Here is a 19,305-nt window from a genome sequence, read left to right on the forward strand (position 1 = left end):
GTGTGGTGAGGTGTGCTGGGGGGGTGTCAGTGCTCGCACATCAGACAGAAACAGAGTCAATAAACTGATTAAAAGGGTGAGCACTACCACTGGTGCCCCTTAGGACTGGGTTGAGCAGGTGGCTGAAGTGAGGATGCTAAGAAAGATGAATGCAATAGTGAATAATGACTTGCACCCACTTCATGCCCTGGCGGTGTTTCAGGAGAGCACGTTCAGTGGCAGGCTGATCCCACCTAGATGTACAACCCCGATTCCAAAAAAGTTGGGACAAAGTACAAATTGTAAATAAAAACGGAATGCAAGGATGTGGAAGTTTCAAAATTCCATATTTTATTCAGAATAGAACATAGATGACATATCAAATGTTTAAACTGAGAAAATGTATCATTTAAAGAGAAAAATTAGGTGATTTTAAATTTCATGACAACAACACATCTCAAAAAAGTTGGGACAAAGCCATGTTTACCACTGTGAGACATCCCCTTTTCTCTTTACAACACTCTGTAAACGTCTGGGGACTGAGGAGACGAGTTGCTCAAGTTTAGGGATAGGAATGTTAACCCATTCTTGTCTAATGTATGATTCTAGTTGCTCACCCAGCAAGCAAGCCCGTGCAGGCCCCCTTTGGGCCCACCATGGGCCATATTAGGGGCCCCCTGCGGGCTGCCCGCACAGGGCCCGTGAGGCTTTGCTCATTGGCAAAGTACTGGCCCTTCAGTATGGGCCCCATACGGGCAGCCCACACCTAGCCCTAAATAAGCCCACACAGGTCCTGAATGGGCTGCCCTCACTCTGCCCTAAGCATAGCCCTCTCCTGGCCCGCAGAAAACACACATTGATATTTTTATATATATTAATATTTATATTTCATTCTACAATGTGTGCACACAAAAACTTTAAAAAATGTATAGATTATTTAAAGAATTCTATAATTGACTTGATAAATACTTTGTCCTTCCTAGACCCATACAATATCAATATCAAAATGTGTGTTTGAATAGTAATTTCTAGTGTTTATTATTTATTGTGTTTGACAATACATAATAATGTTTAAAAAATGTGAAATAGCCAAAATTTCAGAGTCCAAGTTTTAATAAATAATTTCACATAAATAAATAAATGAATAAATTTGAACAAATACATACAGTTCATCAAACGCTTTTGCACACCTCTGTAAATTGACAGGTGCGTATATAGGTTAACATCCCAGTGAGGTTGTCATTCAAAAGTAAAGAATATCTTCCACCACTAACACACACACACGCGCACGCGCGCGCACACACACATTAAACGTCCTGTGCTGCAACTCGAATGTACCGCTGCCTACGGCCACCCGCCCTATCTCGGGCATTCCGGAACCACACCTTCACCTCGTCCTCAATCTGTGCTGCTGGTGGGGAGTCCATTGAGCCTCTCCTAACAGCATCTGTATAGATGGGCAAAATGTTTTCAAGATAAGAGGAATGTTTGGTTATTTGCAAAATCAGCACTTTTGATATATTTGATTTGAAGTTCATTTCAAAGGTCCAGCGTGTAATTTTAGCAGTTTGTTTAGTTTAAAACTGGAAGAGTGAGTGCAATATGGACCAGGGTGCTAGATAAACAGAGAACAAGCACAGTAGGAATTACTTAAAATGCACATTGTACAGGACAGATTCTAAAAAGTTGGGACAATTGGAATTTTTGTGAATAAAACAAAACACTTTTTAAACATTCAATCTACACATAAGATGGAGGAAAAAATATTGTTTCGTGGGAAATATGTATTCATTTATTTGATACATGCAACAGATTTTTAAAAATGTGACGGCAAATTATTTTGTTGTTATTCACAAAATAAAATTTCACTTTGGAATCCAATTTGTAGATGAAGAGAATCCAGTGTCTTAAGTGCCAGTCAAAGAGTGATGATCAGCCAATTTTATCGTAGGAGATTTAAAAAAAAAAAAAAAAAAAAAAAAAAAAAAAAAAAAAAACTTACCTACAACTACCCTCTTTAATTTTAGGTCCCGGAATGCCCTTTTGTCATTGCACCCATTCCAATTGATGGTCATGGCCAATGAATGGCCGAAAACGGTGGCCAGGACCCTCCTGGTTGTGGCCTGGACAGTGGCACCACCAATTGTCCCCAGATAAGCAGTCTAAAGGAAAGAAAAGTAAAGATTAGCTCATCTGCTCCCACAATAATGGACATTATAAGCCATTTTCATAGATTTAATGTGGACATAAAAAAACAAGCTGATACAACACAAACTACTGAATCAAAAGTCCCACTTGTGCACATTTTTCAAAAGCATCATAACACACGCCATCAGTTAAGGTAACTCCATATATCATCACTTATAACTTCTTGATCATAGAGAGGAATTCGCCTCAGACCTTTACTATAATACCTTTTCAAAGAACTTAAAGGGGCTGCAACTTAGAAACCAATATACATACCAATTCTTTTTGGTAGGGGCTGTCCTCCAGTTTTTCCTCCAGTCCATTGAGGTCCTGGAAGTTCTGGAGAGGTAGCTCCAAGTTGTCTGGCAGCTTTGCGTGTTTGTTGCTGCCTGATCTGGCCAACATTGTCACCGTCCGCTCCAATGCAGACAGCCTATCCTTAATCTCCTCCAGCGTAGAGACCAAATATCTCTCAAGGCCTGAAAGGAAAAAGACACTGAACTGAGTGGCTTTTGTGCTTGAGAGAAGCTTACAGTCAGGATAGTGCTATCATGCTAACATGTTTTCTAAAGATTTTTCAAAAGGTATCATGATTTATGTCTTTTGCTTTGTATCCAAATGCGAATAGGCGAATGAACACCAATTTTCAATGAGCTATGATAAATAATACAGAATGTAAGGGGAAAAATATAAAATGTGTACAAACGGATGAATATGCAATAAAAAAGACCCTCCAGTTTTCTCCAAACTCCTAACTGATCTTGAATCCATCAAACCATTTCTATTTTTAGAACTGTCTACATCCAAAATAACTTCAGTCACTGCTTCACTGTCCATCAGAGCTCAATTCTCAATCCAAGTTAAGTCTGATATAGACAGCTATAGGGACATTTAAGTGGCTTGATGGATGCAATAGCAGTAAAAGTTTTGGACTCAATACCAGTTGAACACTTAAGGTATATCTGCATAACCTACCTGAGGATAATGATGGCTGCCTTGCAGGTGGGTAAATAGGGAGGGGTGGACTAAGTTGGTCGTCCACTTGTTCAGATGGATTTCCTGCAAAGATGAGAAAAAAACTGTTACACATGTGTGTCAAACAAAATTGTTTTTGACGTGGTTGCAGTCAGTCACACTAAACAAGATGATACATATCTTTTGAGTGTGTGTGTGTGTTGGGGCGTGGGGTATGGGAAAAAGTTGTAAATAATGCCTACTTGAGGATGATGATGGCTGCCTCAAAGGGGGGTGAATTGGGAGGGGTTGAGGTGGGCTCAACAGCTGGGTGTCCATGTGATGGGCTTGGCCTGAGTGTGAACTTGCTGCAAAGATGAGAAAAAAAAGTTTCTGTTACACTGTGCCTCAGAGAATTGTCTTTTGATGCGACTACAGTCATTCACACAGATATTAAAGAAGACATTTCTTTGTGTGTGCATGAGGGAGATTTATAGGCCTAGAGTTTATGGGGAAAATGTGTAAATGTGCATAACCTACATGAGGACAATGATGGCTGCCTCACTGGTGAAAGTGGTGGGGGTGGGCTCATAAGAGTCAGGTTCATCGCTGCTGGTGGAACTGGTGGCAATGGTCTACTTGGTCCAGGCTCAGGCAGGGTGATGTAACGTTTCTTTGGTCTGCACAAAGAAACAGGATAACTTTAGTTGTTTGTTTTCTCATTCATAATTTACCTACCCAGCTCCTTGTTGTGAATAACATGGCATAGGCGTCGTGCTCCAACTCCCCAGCCGTTGTAAATCAAGCGTAAACCCACGGCCTCTCGTGGCTTATTGCTTAAATTAATGAGGGGAATGTTTGCTCTCCAAATCTTAAATTGGTTGGTTGCTTTTTCACGGTGCTCCTCTGAACAAAGCCTAACCAAATCTAATTCATAACTTTTCAATAAAGAAAGTGTGTTCAGACTTTAATGGTCCTGACAGAATTATTATCATCTACTTCAATAATTGGCACAATTTAACCCAATGTCTTCTACAGTGGCACAACTCAAACTTACTGTCTTGAACGCTGGCATCTCTCCAACTCCTCAGGCTCACTGGCGACAGCTAAATGTGTTTCTGCCATTTTGGCCTTTTTTCTCGCCTTTTCATAGTCATCTGTAAAGGCAAAAGTTTGTCAGACCCAAATTTATATACCATATCAATTCATCAGGCATCACTGCTTCTGACATTCCTGTTGTAACGCTGTGGAAAAATGGATAAACTGTTTTTTAAGTGAGAATAAACTTTTCACCAACCATTAAGGGGAAAAAGAAATTACAAACTGTTCAGATTAATGTTTGCATTCAGCATTATTTTCAATTCTTGAAAAAAGGAGAGTCCTACCTGCAGTGCCCAAAACTGTGATGGTGTGGGTGGTCCACGCTGGTCCAGGGACTGCATGTGTTAATAGAGCCATTTTAAATTTATTTGGATCTGCATAAGGTGGCCAGAAGGTCATCGAATTGTCACCATTAGTCCAGCTGTTGCTTACAATCCCAACAGAGTTGTCAAGGAACTCCACAACAAAATACATGATTGGCCTGAAAGTAAAAAAATAATAATAATAAAAAAAAGATTAAAAAAAAAAACTGTCAGGTGGGGGTGGGGGGGTGGCTAATTACTGTGGAGGAGAGGAATGGCTGCCCACTCTGATGTCATTGGTATCAAAACATACTTTTGGGTGACATCTGACAAGCGATACATTTGATCTGTATTTTCTAGATTACTGGCTTTATAAAAGCCAATGTCCTTTGAGTCCATGGGGCTGAAGAACAGTGACTCTAGTTTCAAAAACCTCCTAAAAATGATGTACGTTTTTTGTGTTCTCTCATCGCAGAGTATGTTCTGTACAAGTCCCAGATTGCCTTGAGCCATGACACAGTTGTCACCAACAGTTGTGGCAACACTGAAAAGTTCAAAAACCGCCTTTCTGTATTGGGTGCAGTGAGGCAAGGTGGCAATTGTTGGTCCACATGTATGTTTGATTTTCAGTATTGTCTTTGAGTTTTTGAGTTTTCTGGGTTTCATAAAGGCTCTTTCCAATGTGATGTGCCGGTGTAGTTGTTGTAAGACAAATTGGGGTTTCCTGCAAACTTTTTTTAATTTCCTCATGTAGTTTTCAAATGGAAAGGCTGATACTCCATCCAATGCTCCATATCTCCTCACATCATCAGCTAGATGGCATAAATTATGCACATTGTACACCAATTCATTTGCTCCGTATAATTGTTCAAATTCATTCAAAAAATGAGACATTAGAGCGTCAGCAAAGTCACAATAGTATTTGCAGAGAGCAGGGGAGAGCATGAGGTACATGGCAATGGAGAGATTTAGGAAATTGGTGTATTGGGAAGATGGAAGGATGCCTTGCAAAACAATTGGGCCTGTATAAAGAAGGAACTGGCGGTATTCAGTTGCTTTCCATCTGTCAATTTCTGACAAACTTCTTGGCTTTCTTTGAAATTCAATTGGGATGTGTTGTCTTAGCTGTACCAGTCTTGCAGAGATCGCCATCACTGCCTGAGAACCCAGCCTACACGACAAATCTCCTTTCATCCAAAAACGCATCAGTTTTCGAGTGACGCCTAGACAAACAAGATGCATGTAATCCAGGATGAACATTGTTATCATGCCTAGATTAATTCGAGTAAGGGGGGAGTCGCCCTTGTGGTGGTCCTCATCCACTTTTCTCAAAAACTGGTCATCTGTGCGAGGCACAGCTGTCTTCTCAGGGAAAGTCATATGGTTGTGGACATAGACTCCCTCTTGAGTGCAACGCTCACATCCAAAATACCCATTGTGCCCTTTGATGTTTTTTAGAAATGACCTCGCGGGAGCGTCACAGACGAAACAGTCAATTCTTAAAAAGGTCTTCCCAGCCATGTGAAACCCCTTCTCAAGCTGTGCTACCTCCTCCACAAAATCATGCAAATATTCCTCTAAATCTAGAGGCTTTGTCTTGCCACAAAACATTCCAATGACAAAGGGATCCTTATCAAATGGCACTTTGCCCAAGATTGGCCACAACTGCAAAGCTGAGCTCTTATATAATGGCAAACCATCCACATTAACTTGTAAATTAATCATCTCACTAACATTGTGGAGAGCATCTGTTGCGATTGTCTGGAGGTATTTGAGAATGCCAATGTGTAAATACTCCCCTCCTTTTATGTTCTTTACATTGGCTGCTATTTTAGCTGTTTTTAGCAGGGTTCGAGCTTGCTTTGGCAGGCTTGGATGGAACTCCTGTAGCACACTAAGAAGATCAGAAAAGGTGTTCTGTGGCACATTGTTCCTCAGAGCCCAGTCACAAAGAACATTTGTCAATTTTGAACATTCATCTTCACTATCTTCATCAGTTTCACAAACATCCTCTGAGTCACTGTCTTCATAGTCACCATCTGAGGTCATGCCATCAACTCTCTTATCGTTACAGTCATCAAATGAACTTGTGCAGTCCATGAAAACATCGTCTTCCTCCTCAGCACTGTCATTCGGGGCCTGACTGATGTCACGGTCAACAGCATCCAAAATATCTCCTCCATTGTCAGAATGTGACTCAAAAGACTGAAGGATTCTTAATGTGCGTCTGCGTTTAGTCCAATAACTCCTGGATGCCATGTTCCTGTAAGCAGATCAAATTTGGGCTATAGGACTATCATCATAGGCAGCACCATTCCAATCCCATTCCTTCAGACATACACTGTAATATGACAACATTTATGTTTAATGCACTTTTCATAATTTCAATTGAGATTCACATCGTGTTTAAAACAGCCTATTTCTGTCTGTGTGCTAGCTTGGCCTACTAGTATACAATATACTTATATATAGGTTATACACTGGGGTGAACATTGGTAAAGTGGGACCACTGGTAAAGTGGGACAGCTGAGGTTTTTTCATGAATATCTCCTTTGTGGCTCGGCCTTAGCAATTTAAAACCATTATTGAATAATCCCTGGAATGTAAGGGGTTAAATATTCGGTCAACATGCATATCTGTTTTGTATGGAGAATGCTGGTGACCGAAAATGTTTTTTCACTGTTGGTGGCACTTTTTGCACTGCTTGCTTGAGTGCGCAAGTTCCACTTCTTGCTACTGGGGATCAGGGAAATGTGCGATTGGTTAGATCAGGTATGACGCATCATCATCTGGCGCGAGGTTGAAGTGTACAGTCAGTGCTTAGTGCGTCGTGCATCTCATTCTTGGGCAGGATTATGTTGGCGACAGTCAGACACGAGCCTACCCTGCCAACACACCCATGTGGGTCCCACATGGGTTGAATGTGGGCTGCCCAGCTGGGCTCCAGTCGGTTTTGGCCAAGGGTTATGCGGTGGCCCCATGTGGGCAAGCCCAGTTGGGCTAAAAGTGGGTTTCATATGGGCCCTAGCTAAAACCTACTTGGGCAACCCAGGTTTCTCCCATCTGGGTCCCGCATGACACACCCATGTGGGTCCCACATGGGTTGAATGTGGGCTGCCCAGCTGGGCTCCAGTCGGTTTTGGCCAAGGGTTATGCGGTGGCCCCATGTGGGCAAGCCCAGTTGGGCTAAAAGTGGGTTTCATATGGGCCCTAGCTAAAACCTACTTGGGCAACCCAGGTTTCTCCCATCTGGGTCCCACATGGGTTGAATGTGGGCTGCCCAGCTGGGCTCCAGTCAGTTTTGGCCAAGGGTTATGCGGTGGCCCCATGTGGGCAAGCCCAGTTGGGCTAAAAGTGGGTTTCATATGGGCCCTAGCTAAAACCTACTTGGGCAACCCAGGTTTCTCCCATCTGGGTCCCGCACGACACACCCATGTGGGTCCCACATGGGTTGAATGTGGGCTGCCCAGCTGGGCTCCAATCGGTTTTGGCCAAGGGTTATGCGGTGGCCCCATGTGGGCAAGCCCAGTTGGGCTAAAAGTGGGTTTCATATGGGCCCTAGCTAAAACCTACTTGGGCAACCCAGGTTTCTCCCATCTGGGTCCCGCACGACACACCCATGTGGGTCCCACATGGGTTGAATGTGGGCTGCCCAGCTGGGCTCCAGTCGGTTTTGGCCAAGGGTTATGCGGTGGCCCCATGTGGGCAAGCCCAGTTGGGCTAAAAGTGGGTTTCATATGGGCCCTAGCTAAAACCTACTTGGGCAACCCAGGTTTCTCCCATCTGGGTCCCGCACGACACACCCATGTGGGTCCCACATGGGTTGAATGTGGGCTGCCCAGCTGGGCTCCAGTCGGTTTTGGCCAAGGGTTATGCGGTGGCCCCATGTGGGCAAGCCCAGTTGGGCTAAAAGTGGGTTTCATATGGGCCCTAGCTAAAACCTACTTGGGCAACCCAGGTTTCTCCCATCTGGGTCCCACATGGGTTGAATGTGGGCTGCCCAGCTGGGCTCCAGTCGGTTTTGGCCAAGGGTTATGCGGTGGCCCCATGTGGGCAAGCCCAGTTGGGCTAAAAGTGGGTTTCATATGGGCCCTAGCTAAAACCTACTTGGGCAACCCAGGTTTCTCCCATCTGGGTCCCACACGGAGTTGTCCCATGCGGGCTCATTATGGGTCCCTTATTTTACCCTTTCAGGTATTGTGTGGGCCTATTACAGTCAGCCCATAGTACAGTTCTTTACACAAACAGCAATAACAAATACATTTACTTCAACTGCTAACAACTCTAAATACATGTTTTGCGTGCCAATATCTTAAAAACTGAAACATAACACTGACTCTTGAGAATGTGGTTAACACAAGCTTTAATTTTAAAAAAGAAAGAAAAAGTACAGTCGGAGGAGCTGTTAATGCAGACTCCCACTCCTGGCTCCCTGCCAAAAAGGTGGGCCGATAAAAGGTGTGTGTGTGTGTGTGCGCGCGTGTATCTGCATGTCTGCATGTGTGTCTGCATTTATGTGTGTGTGGTGTGTGTGCGCGCGTGCGTGCGTGCACGCATGTATGCGTGAAAGAAAAAAAAAAAAAAAAAAATTACATTTCTGGAGGAGCTGCTACTCTGGCCTGACGGGCCTGTCTATTCCCCCCCCTGTCCCTAGCCCTAATGAGCCATTTGGGGACTGCCTTCTCCGCATCCTTCCTTGTGATGGTACGAGTCATCGTGTTCTTCTTCAAGGCTCCTGCAAGACACAAATATAGCAGTGACTTACATCATGTGACAACTCTCAGCCAAATATCGCGTTTCATGTCTGCATATTAAATGGTAGGGGGTGTGTCATTCAGTTAAATAAAAATAAAACAAGAACCGTCGACTTCTTAACTACCCCAGACATGACCTATGCCCACCCTTACACACCTGTAGTTGCATGATTGGTATTCTCTATATTTGTAATACTGTATTGTCCACCTACCATAAAACGACTTCAAACAGCTTGAGGGGCTTGAAGCCCCTCTTGCCATTTCTTCCCAAGAAGTTGAACCCTCTTGAAAACTTGTGTTCAAGGAGGAAGGCCATCATACGGCGGGTGGCCCCGTCAACAGTGGCCCCTCCAATGTCAGCCACAGCTGCAATCTGAGGGGTAACAAACACAATACAAGGCACTAGGCAGGTTAATCTATATTGCTCACTGGAGTAAACTTCTCAATATGGAAGCACTGCCAGATACATGGATATGAGCACACTTTAGAAGTTTCATATAAAATTCACTGTTAGTGAGTTGCGTTTCATTAAGCTAGACCTGGGGCCACCAATTCAAAGCAGTCTGTATTGATACTCAGAAAACGTAATGTTTACAATGCGAAGAGCCCCCACAAAGCGATTTTTTGATGCAAGTTATAATCATGCCGCCAGCCAGCAAAGCCACCACGAGTAACCGAATCGTTGTTCAAGTTACAACATCCAGTCATGAATTTTAACTCTTGACTAACATGATCTTGATGAATGGAAAGCTCCACAAACATGTTCAAACATTGTATTGTTCAAAAGTTGTATTGAAACCAGTCCATACAATTTCGTATCTTCATCTAATTTATTTCATTTCATCAAGGCCAGGGCTATTCAATTAGAATTTCATTCGGGCCACATTTTGAAACCAAGAACTTAAGCTGGGCCGCACATGTTCAGCGGTCACTAACAACTGGCAATAGCAATTTTCAACCAGTAAAAACTATCTAAATATTATCTTAACATTGAATGTTCAATGTAGCCTTAAAAGACAAGCCAGAGAATCACAACACAAGATCATTTGTTGTCCTGCAATATCAAAGCTGTTGCTACATTACTGCAGTAAACTGAAGGGGAAAAAAAACTATCATACATTGTGCAATGCAATTCGTGCATTGTTCTTTATTGCAATATTTTGGACAGAGTACATCCCAGTATTGCAAGTTCAATAACTTTACTGTTATCTGACCCCACAAATTTACCAAACAGAAATTATCTGTCCTCTTAAGTGAATATGTGGTTGTGATAAAACACCACCAGGGGAAAAATCGCGGGAGGAAGATGTGTACAGCAGGCTACAGAGGATTTTTGCAGTAGCATAGGCCTACATAACTGCAAGCGATCTTGAAATAATTAATTGATTAGTGACCGGGCACATCGGAACTTGATATGGAACGTTAACGTTACGTGCATTCTGAGTGACCAACTGTAACCTTTAGCCATATGAACACTACTGCAGACACACCCCATCCTTTTTGAAGGACCTTTGAAGTGAGTTGTCAAGTCTGCGAAGCTGCGTTCACAAATATTTTTTTTTACCGGACTCTAGCTTACTACAAGCGTGGATGTGCCCATTGTCTCGTCAACGCGATCACAAAGCCAGGCTGGTCTCGTAACTGTATTTCCCTCCCAACTTGACGCTCACACTTTTTTCGTTCACGTGTACGATACGGACATTCCACAAACACATCTCAAATGCTCACGCTTATTGTGCAATGGTCATCATTGGCATGTCGTTTTGATCGACTTTGGAGGTTTAATTTCTTTACCCATAAAGTAGTCCTACGAAACTGCTAGATGCCACCTCCGTGTTTAATCTTTGAAGTCGGTTGTCAAATCTGTGTATCTCCGTTGTCCGACGCCCCATAAATAATTTTCCAGTGGACTCTTCCACAGCAACCATGGACGTGGTGCTAGCTCAGTCTCATTATTGAAGATGGGAGATTGTTTGCCTAGTCAACATTTGTTTATGGACTGATTTCAGACACATCACAAACGCACGCACCTTGTACTACAGTGCTGCTTTGGCATGACGCGAGACGCTTGTTACTGCACATCGCAACGCCCGACACTCTTCCAACGACATTGATTGAAAAGATTTGTTTAAGAATGCAAATAAGCATATTAAGAATGTAAAACGGATTGGAAATTAGAAAGGGAGGCAAACTAACTAGTGTAAGCGAGAGTTTAAAATGTATGTTTGTTCTGGAGACTCGCGAATGCTGTTAAATTTTTGAAGCGGGCCGCCAATTGAATAGGCCTGATCTAGGCCAAAGTGTAATATGTTAACACTTTTTTTTACATCACCATAAGTAAACTTTCCTCGAAGAAAAAATAAAAAAAAAGTATTTAACCTCAGTTTTCCAGGTTTGCGCTGCGCATATAGTGCCTGATTCGTCCCCCCCTGAACCCCTCCCCTCGCGCTTGTGTGAGTCTCACAAACCCAGTTGCTCCACCACCACTGGCAGTAGCCACAGCCACTTTACGTATGTCCTGCTACTTCCTTAAAAGTTTTCTGCAGTCGCTACGTGGTTATTATGGACAGGGAAAGCCGTGTGGATAAAGTTCATGTCATACGAATGTAAGCTGCAGTATGCTATTGGTGTAGCCATTTTTAAAACAATTGGGCTTTTGCATGTTAAATAACAGCCGTTCATAGGCTACAGGAAGCAACAGATAGATTCAGTTCACATACAGTACATTTAAAATACATACCAGTTCTGCCATGAAGGTGGGGTCTTGCAGTTTCTCCTCCATGGACATTAGATCAGTAATTGTCTTTAGGGGGAAACCTTCAGGAGTGGTGCGAATTAGGTCAGGCATGTTTTGACGATTTTGCACGAGGGCCTGGAGAATTCTCCCATGTTCCACTTGAGCGTCTTTCAGGTCCTCCAGTAGTCTCAAAATATGCTGAAACATGCCATCCCGAATATTTTGTCTTGGGATGAAAGACTCGGCAGCTGCAGGCGTCTCTGCAGGCGTTCGCAGAGCCCCGGGTGCACGCTGAAGAGGTGGAGGCGTTCGCAGAGCCCCGGGTGGAGGAGGAAGAGGTGGAGGCGTTCGCAGAGCCCCGGGTGGAGGAGGAAGAGGATGGATGTCATCATTCTCCTCATCTTCTCTGGACATGACAACTGGCCTAAACATATATTATAATCAAGCACAATCAATAAGTTAGAGCATTTCAGTTAAACTGTAACTACTTCAACTAAAGCATTAGCTTATATTTATAAAGGAATTCACTAAGTCAGGCATCCGGGCATTTCTCATGTTTGCACCAAAATCAGGCGCCCACCATACTCATTTGGGGGAACCACAGGAGAATCGTAGGTTAGGTGTCTTATTTGAAAGCAATTTGAATAGTGTTATGTTAAATTATGTGAAGTGGTAATGAATGAACATGAAGGTAAGTTGTTGGGACATGGTAAGAAGTGACATCTACAAAAATTAGGACTTGATTGGCATTGAAAAATCACTGCATGTGCCGTTTATGTCCCCATTGGCGGGAGGCAGCAATACTACATACTACTCATGTTTTGGGAGGCAGCAATATTACAATTTGCGAACTGTTTGATGACATTAAGCTAAATTAATCATCATGTTCCTCCCATAGGGCCTTAATGTAAATATCTCCCCAATTTCAATATACAGTGGATATTGAAAGTCTACACACTCCTGTTGAAATGCCAGGTTTTTGTTATGTAAAAAAAAAAAAATGACAGAATGACAAATAATTTCACAACTTGTTCCATCTTTACTATAAATTATTACCTGTACAATGCAATTGAAAAACAAACGCAAAGCTTTAAAGGAAAAATGTAGAAAATAAAAAACTTAAATAAACATGGTTGCATAAACATGCACACTGTCAAACTAATACATTGTTTTAGCACCTTTGGCTTTTATTACAGCACTCAGACTTTTTGGGTAGGAGTCTATCGGCATGGCACATGTTGATTTGGCAAAATTTGTCAATTTCTTTTGGCAAAAGTACTCCAAATCTGATGGGATCTAGGTCTGAACTCTGGCTGGGCCATTCCAAAACTTCAATTTCATTCTGGTGAAACCTATTCTTTTGTTGATTTAGGAATGTGTGTAGGGTACTTGTCGTCTGAAGGATTAAGTTTTTCTTCATATTCAACTTTCTAACAGGGCTGAAGGTTTTGCGGCAATACTGACTGTAATTTGGACCTGTTCATAATTCTCTCCTCCCTGACTAAGGCCCCAGTTCCAGCTGAATAAAACAGTACAAAAGCATGATGCTGCCACTACCATACTTCACTGTAGGTATGGTGTTATTTGGGTGGTGTTTTGGCCAAATATTCTTTTGGAATTATATCCAAAATGTTCACCCTTGGTGGAGTACATTTTGCAAAAAGACATCTTTAATGTCCCAAAAGCATATGGGAAAATGTGCTATGGTCTGATGAAACCAAGGTTGAACATTTTGGACATAATTTCAAAAGGTATGTTTGGTGCAAAAACAACACTGTACATCACCCAAATAACCCCATGCCTAGAGTGAAGCATGGTGGTGGAAACATCATGCTTTGTGACTGTTTTTCTTTAGCTGGAACTGGGGCCTTAGTCAGGGAGGAGGGAATTATGGACAGCTCCACATTGGCAGTGGTAGTGGCACAAAACCTTCATCTCCCTGTTATAATGTTGAAGATGAAGAACTTCTTAACCTTTCAGAACAACAATTACACACGAACACACACCTAAAATCAACAAAAGAATGGCCTCACCACAATAAGATTGAGGTTTTGGAATGGCCCAGACAGAGTTCAGACCTGAATCCCATTGAACATCTGTCAGGTAATGTGAAGAGGACTGTGCACAGGGCATGCACTTGCGATGTGTGAGATTTGGAGTACCTTTGCAAAGAACAGTGGGCTAATATTGCCACATCAAGATGTGCTATGCTGATAGACACCATGTCAAAAAGTCTGAGTGCTGTAATAAAAGCCAACGATGTTAAGACAATGCATTAGTATAAGGCTGTGCATATTTATGCAACCATATTAATTCAAGTTTTTTATTTTCTATATTTTCCATTTAAAGTTTGGAGTTTGTTTCTCAATTGCATTGTACATGTTATCATTTTTATTAAATGTGAAAAAGGTTGTGAAATTATTTGTCTTTGTTATTTTTTTACATCACAAAAACTTGACATTTGAACAGGGGTGTGTAGACTTTGTATAGGCACTGTAGCAGTACTTTGGCAACGCGACAGTGACGACACGCCGACTTAGTTAATATACAGTAAACACTGTGTATATACCATATTATATATATAAAATTCAAATAGACTCACCGCTTTTTTTCCACTTCCCCCGGCCCATACCGTCCGAACACTCAGGCTCTGTGCTTACGTCAGTATGTCTACGTTCCTCTTGCAATAATTTTGCATGTGCACTTTCATATGTTGCTGTGGGAGACAGATAAATCAGTAAATCATAAATCAGGCAATTACTTTCAGATAACATTTTAAAAGGTGCAGTGTGTAACATTGTGGCCAAAGTAGGTATTGCAACTACTCTGTTCATTGAAAATGTGATGCCATGAATATTTACTTATATAATTATTATACTTACTTATATACTTAATATTTGCTAGTATGACCAAAATACAGTAAGTTTTCCTGCTAAAAATTCCCATTTCTGGAAATCCAAAATGGCACACATGGAGAAGATCCCATTTTTCATGTACGAAAAGTGCAATTTTCCCAGTCATAATGACTACATAGAATTTGATGGTGATGGTAAGTATTTGTGAAAAAGGTAACATTTGTGAATGGGCAGCATGAATTCTGGAAACAAACTACTAAAGATATTACACACAGCACCTTTAAGATGGAAAATGAGTTCTTGCATGCTTTTTAACACTATTGAATTTTTTTGTATCAAACTGTAGAGCAACTCCCCTTGATCAGTTTATAGATTGGTCAAACCAGCAGTAATTCAGAATCTAATAAAACTAAGAAGTCATTGATAGTGTAGGATTAGTATCTTAATAACTATACCACTGGATGTGGTTATACATTGTTAAGAATATTTTTTTGAGTTCATAAAGTTTTGGGCTTTAATGAAAACCCCACTGCCCAAAATATGACAACTATCTAGGACATGACAATCATCTTTATTATGCCATTGTAATGTCTCCATTTAAAGGCCCCAACAATGTATTTAATTTATGCATCTATTCTACAGTGATGACAAGATTTCTATCATATCTTTTAATAAAATACATCTAACTACCTGCTTCAGAGACTAAGCAATGAAGGTTTAAGTAACTGTTGACAATTCTGTTAATTTTTTTTTCCCTTAAAATATATGCTCAGTGTTGGAAAGACTGCCTGTTAATTCACCTTTGGCTAAGGCCCACACTAGAATGTTGATTGACCAATCACAGCGCAAAAAAAGGTCCGACAGAGGTCTACAGTTTTTGACAGCGCAAATTCTTGCAACTGTAACCCAAGGGGGCGGGACTTAGCCAAAGGCGAATTATGTTCATGTGTCCAATGTGCGTCGAGTATGCTATTCATGTTCCTGCGCTCAGTCAGTCAGTCAGTCAGTCAGTCAAGGTCGTTGGTGAAGACTAGGCGACAAACGGAGAACATACAAGAAAAAGGAGCGAGATGCAGAAAACACCTTCGCTATCCAGCGACGTAGGGCATTTACAGGGCGAGCAGAGGGAGAAATAACAACAGTAATGACACATTAGCAACGCCGTACAGAAATAACGGTTTATGGCACAGACCCTTTCGGTTCTTGCTCATCTAGCTGCTACAATGACTGCTTAGACTGCAACAATAATACCTAACACACATTTAAATATCCGTCGTAAAGACGTGAAACTCGTCGAGTGACGAGTGTGTTCATTGATAAGCTAACACAATCTAAAAGTAGACATGCCATCACACTGCCCTGGCGCTGTGTACAGTTTACCTTTTATGGCTTGTGCACTCGCTATTTGCCATTACTTTCTCCAACCGTTGTGACAGATTACAGGGAACGGCCTGGATTTAAGAGACAAATACATGTTCCTCTTGTTTTGAACACTTATTTGTAGGCAGTGCTTAATTTGTAAAGTGGGAGGTCCCGGAGCGCAGAGGATGAGCGGCTCCGGTGCGGAAGGGGGGCGGCGCGGCGCTTCTGGGCATGTTTTGTAATAACACTGCAAATTAAGTTCATCTGCAGATATTTTGTGGATGTCGTTTCATGAGGGAAATCACCAACAAGACAGATATCAAAATCAGACATTAACACTAAATAAACTTGCATTTTTTTATTTAAATTTTTTTTTTTTGTTACATAGTCAAAAGAGGTGTCGGATCACCGGATCCAGTGTAAATAGCTGCCGGAGCCAACGCCCGAGGTTCCGGAGCGCGCTCCGGCTTGCTCCCCCTCAAATTAAGCGCCGTTTGTAGAACACTGCCTCTGATCTGTCCTACAGTCTACCAACAGCAAAGGAACACAACGCTAGCTAATGTCGTTAGCTAATATTACTACAGAAGAACAAAGAGGTTACAATGGGTTATTTTAGCCTATTTGGTTACACACTCGCCGCCACAGAATGTTAACAGCAATGTAATGCCTTTTCTGACTAATTTTATTCGTCTTACCTCCAACAAAGTGGTCACTACACAAGCGCCGGTACGCCGCTATCCATCTTCTCCGTCAGTCAGCAACTACCGGGATCCGATAAAATGATAACCCTTGCCTTGTTTGTTGATGGTTACTACATCCAGGTGCACAACAATATAGTGGCATGATGGAAGTCTTGCTGAAAATAAACACTTTCTTTGCTGCCGTTCCTCAATGTTGGCTGTGGTAAACTACTGGTTGTACATGTCCAAAATGGCAGCCGCGTTTGTCGTGACGTCACGTGAAAAGGGTCTTTGAGGTCGGCCATATTGTAAAAGTGGAGAATCAGTACAAGCATTGCTAATGGGAGCCCCGATCATCTAGCCTTGAAAATATCGCTGACCTTCACGAATTTCACAGCTTATCTTCCTTACTGAAGATAGTAACCACGAAAATAGCTTGATACTGACTTAAAGATCGGAATCAATATCCAAAGTTTCACCAGGCTTGATTACCAAAGTTAGCTAACAACAGCACCTCATTCATTTACATTAACTTAAAAGTTAGTTCCTGTCCTTTTGGTTAACATGATGCAGTGAAAACATAGTTGCAGAAATAGCATAGTTATTGCCAAAATACACTCGTATCATGCAGAAAGATTTTACCAACCTTTTGTTAAGTGATCCAACTCGTGCGTGCACTCTTCTCTTCACAGGCAGCAGAGACAAAAGCCAGTCAGTCAGCAAGCAGCAGAAACTGCGCGAAATGTATCCATTTCACAGGGGGTGGAGATTTCCCAGTTTGCATTGCTTCTTGCTTTGGTTATCCTGCAGGAGTTGCACTGGAATATGCCTGCTTTCTTTTCAGTTATTGCAAACTTTGTTGTGCTCGGAATATGTGTGCTTTAGCAAACTTTATCTTTTATGCTCTAAAATTGAGAAATTTTATTTTCAATTGTAATTAACGTTGTATTGTTTATATTATGTTATGGCATCTTAGAGGTGTGGGAGTAAAATTCTTGTGTTTTTGAATTGAATTGAAATGGAGCCTTGCTGGAGCCCACTTACTGCCCATGCTTAATTTAGCCCATTCAATGCCCACCCATTGCCCATATGGGCTCCAACAACAAAGCCCACTTATTGCCCATGCTAAATAGCCCATTTAATGACCACCAACTGCCCATGTGGGGCCCAACAACAAAGCCCACCTATTGCCCATGTTAATTTAGCCCATTCAATGCCCACCCATTGCCCATATGGGCTCCAACAACAAAGCCCACTTATTGCCCATGCTAAATAGCCCATTTAATGCCCACCAACTGCCCATGTGGGGCCCAACAACAAAGCCCACCTATTGCCCATGTTAATTTAGCCCATTCAATGCCCACCCATTGCCCATATGGGCTCCAACAACAAAGCCCACTTATTGCCCATGATAAATAGCCCATTTAATGCCCACCAACTGCCCATGTGGGGCCCAACAACAAAGCCCACCTATTGCCCATGTTAATTTAGCCCATTCAATGCCCACCCATTGCCCATGTGGGGCCCAGCAACAAAGCCCACTCGAAGCCCATGCCCACCCGAAGCCCAACTAGCCCAGATGAGACCCATGTGGGCCCCAACTGTACGTGTTTGCAGGGAACAGTCGACATAGTTAAACTTGCAAAACAATCGATGTAGCTGCTATGCTATGTAAAATCATAAGTCAGTCTGTATTCTGCTTCTTGTCTGTGATGGAATGTGTCAAAATGTAAACAATGGCTTTACAAACGATTCGCCTGTGGGCTGCCCACAGAAAGCCCGCATCGGCCCAATTAAGAAACGACATATGGGCCCAAATGGGCTAGCCCGCATTGGGCCAGTAGTGGTATTCCTGGGGCAATCGGGTAATTGCGGGCAGCCCACAGCTAGCCCGTGGCTGGGGTTCTGACGTGGGCAAGCCCTCGCTGGCCCTGTGTGGGCTAGGTTAGGGCTGGCCCTAGCCCACACTGCCCGAGGAAAGCCCACACGGGCCCCGTACGGGCTTGTTTGCTGGGCAACTGTCTTAGGTCTTTTTTGTCGTATCTTCCGTTTTATGATACGCCAAATGTTTTCTATGGGTGAAAGATCTGGACTGCAGGCTGGCCAGTTCAGTACCCGGACCCTTCTTCTACGCAGCCATGATGCTGTAATTGATGCAGTATGTGGTTTGGCATTGTCATGTTGGAAAATGCAAGGTCTTCCCTGAAAGAGACGTCGTCTGGATGGGAGCATAAGTTGCTCTAGAACCTGGATATACCTTTCAGCATTGATGGTGTCTTTCCAGATGTATAAGCTGCCCATGCCACACACACTAATGCAAGATGTTGAAATGATGAACCAATAAATTTATACGATATGCCACACAAACAGGAAGTGTGTCATAAATTCACCATG

At 42.5% G+C, this 19,305-nt stretch overlaps 2 protein-coding genes across 7 annotated transcripts in view; one reads left to right on the forward strand and one right to left on the reverse strand.

Moving 5' to 3' along the window:
- The window catches only part of phldb2a (pleckstrin homology-like domain, family B, member 2a), a 321,471-nt gene that overhangs the window by 39,339 nt on the left and 262,827 nt on the right, over nt 1–19,305 (forward strand). The gene's annotated exons all lie outside the window — the stretch shown is intronic.
- On the reverse strand, nt 1,285–12,417 carry LOC132873141 (uncharacterized). The gene is made up of 11 exons (XM_060908413.1): nt 12,018–12,417; nt 9,490–9,650; nt 9,117–9,258; nt 4,506–4,702; nt 4,178–4,277; nt 3,661–3,800; nt 3,384–3,488; nt 3,142–3,225; nt 2,443–2,645; nt 1,982–2,141; nt 1,285–1,426 (listed from the first exon to the last, which is right to left on the reverse strand). Exons 2-11 carry the CDS (start codon nt 9,536–9,538, stop codon nt 1,287–1,289), a joined length of 1,320 nt encoding a protein of 439 aa, XP_060764396.1. The 5' UTR covers nt 9,539–9,650; nt 12,018–12,417; the 3' UTR covers nt 1,285–1,286.

This window comes from Neoarius graeffei, chromosome 25, assembly GCF_027579695.1.
Source record: "Neoarius graeffei isolate fNeoGra1 chromosome 25, fNeoGra1.pri, whole genome shotgun sequence".
NCBI classification, from domain to species: domain Eukaryota; kingdom Metazoa; phylum Chordata; class Actinopteri; order Siluriformes; family Ariidae; genus Neoarius; species Neoarius graeffei.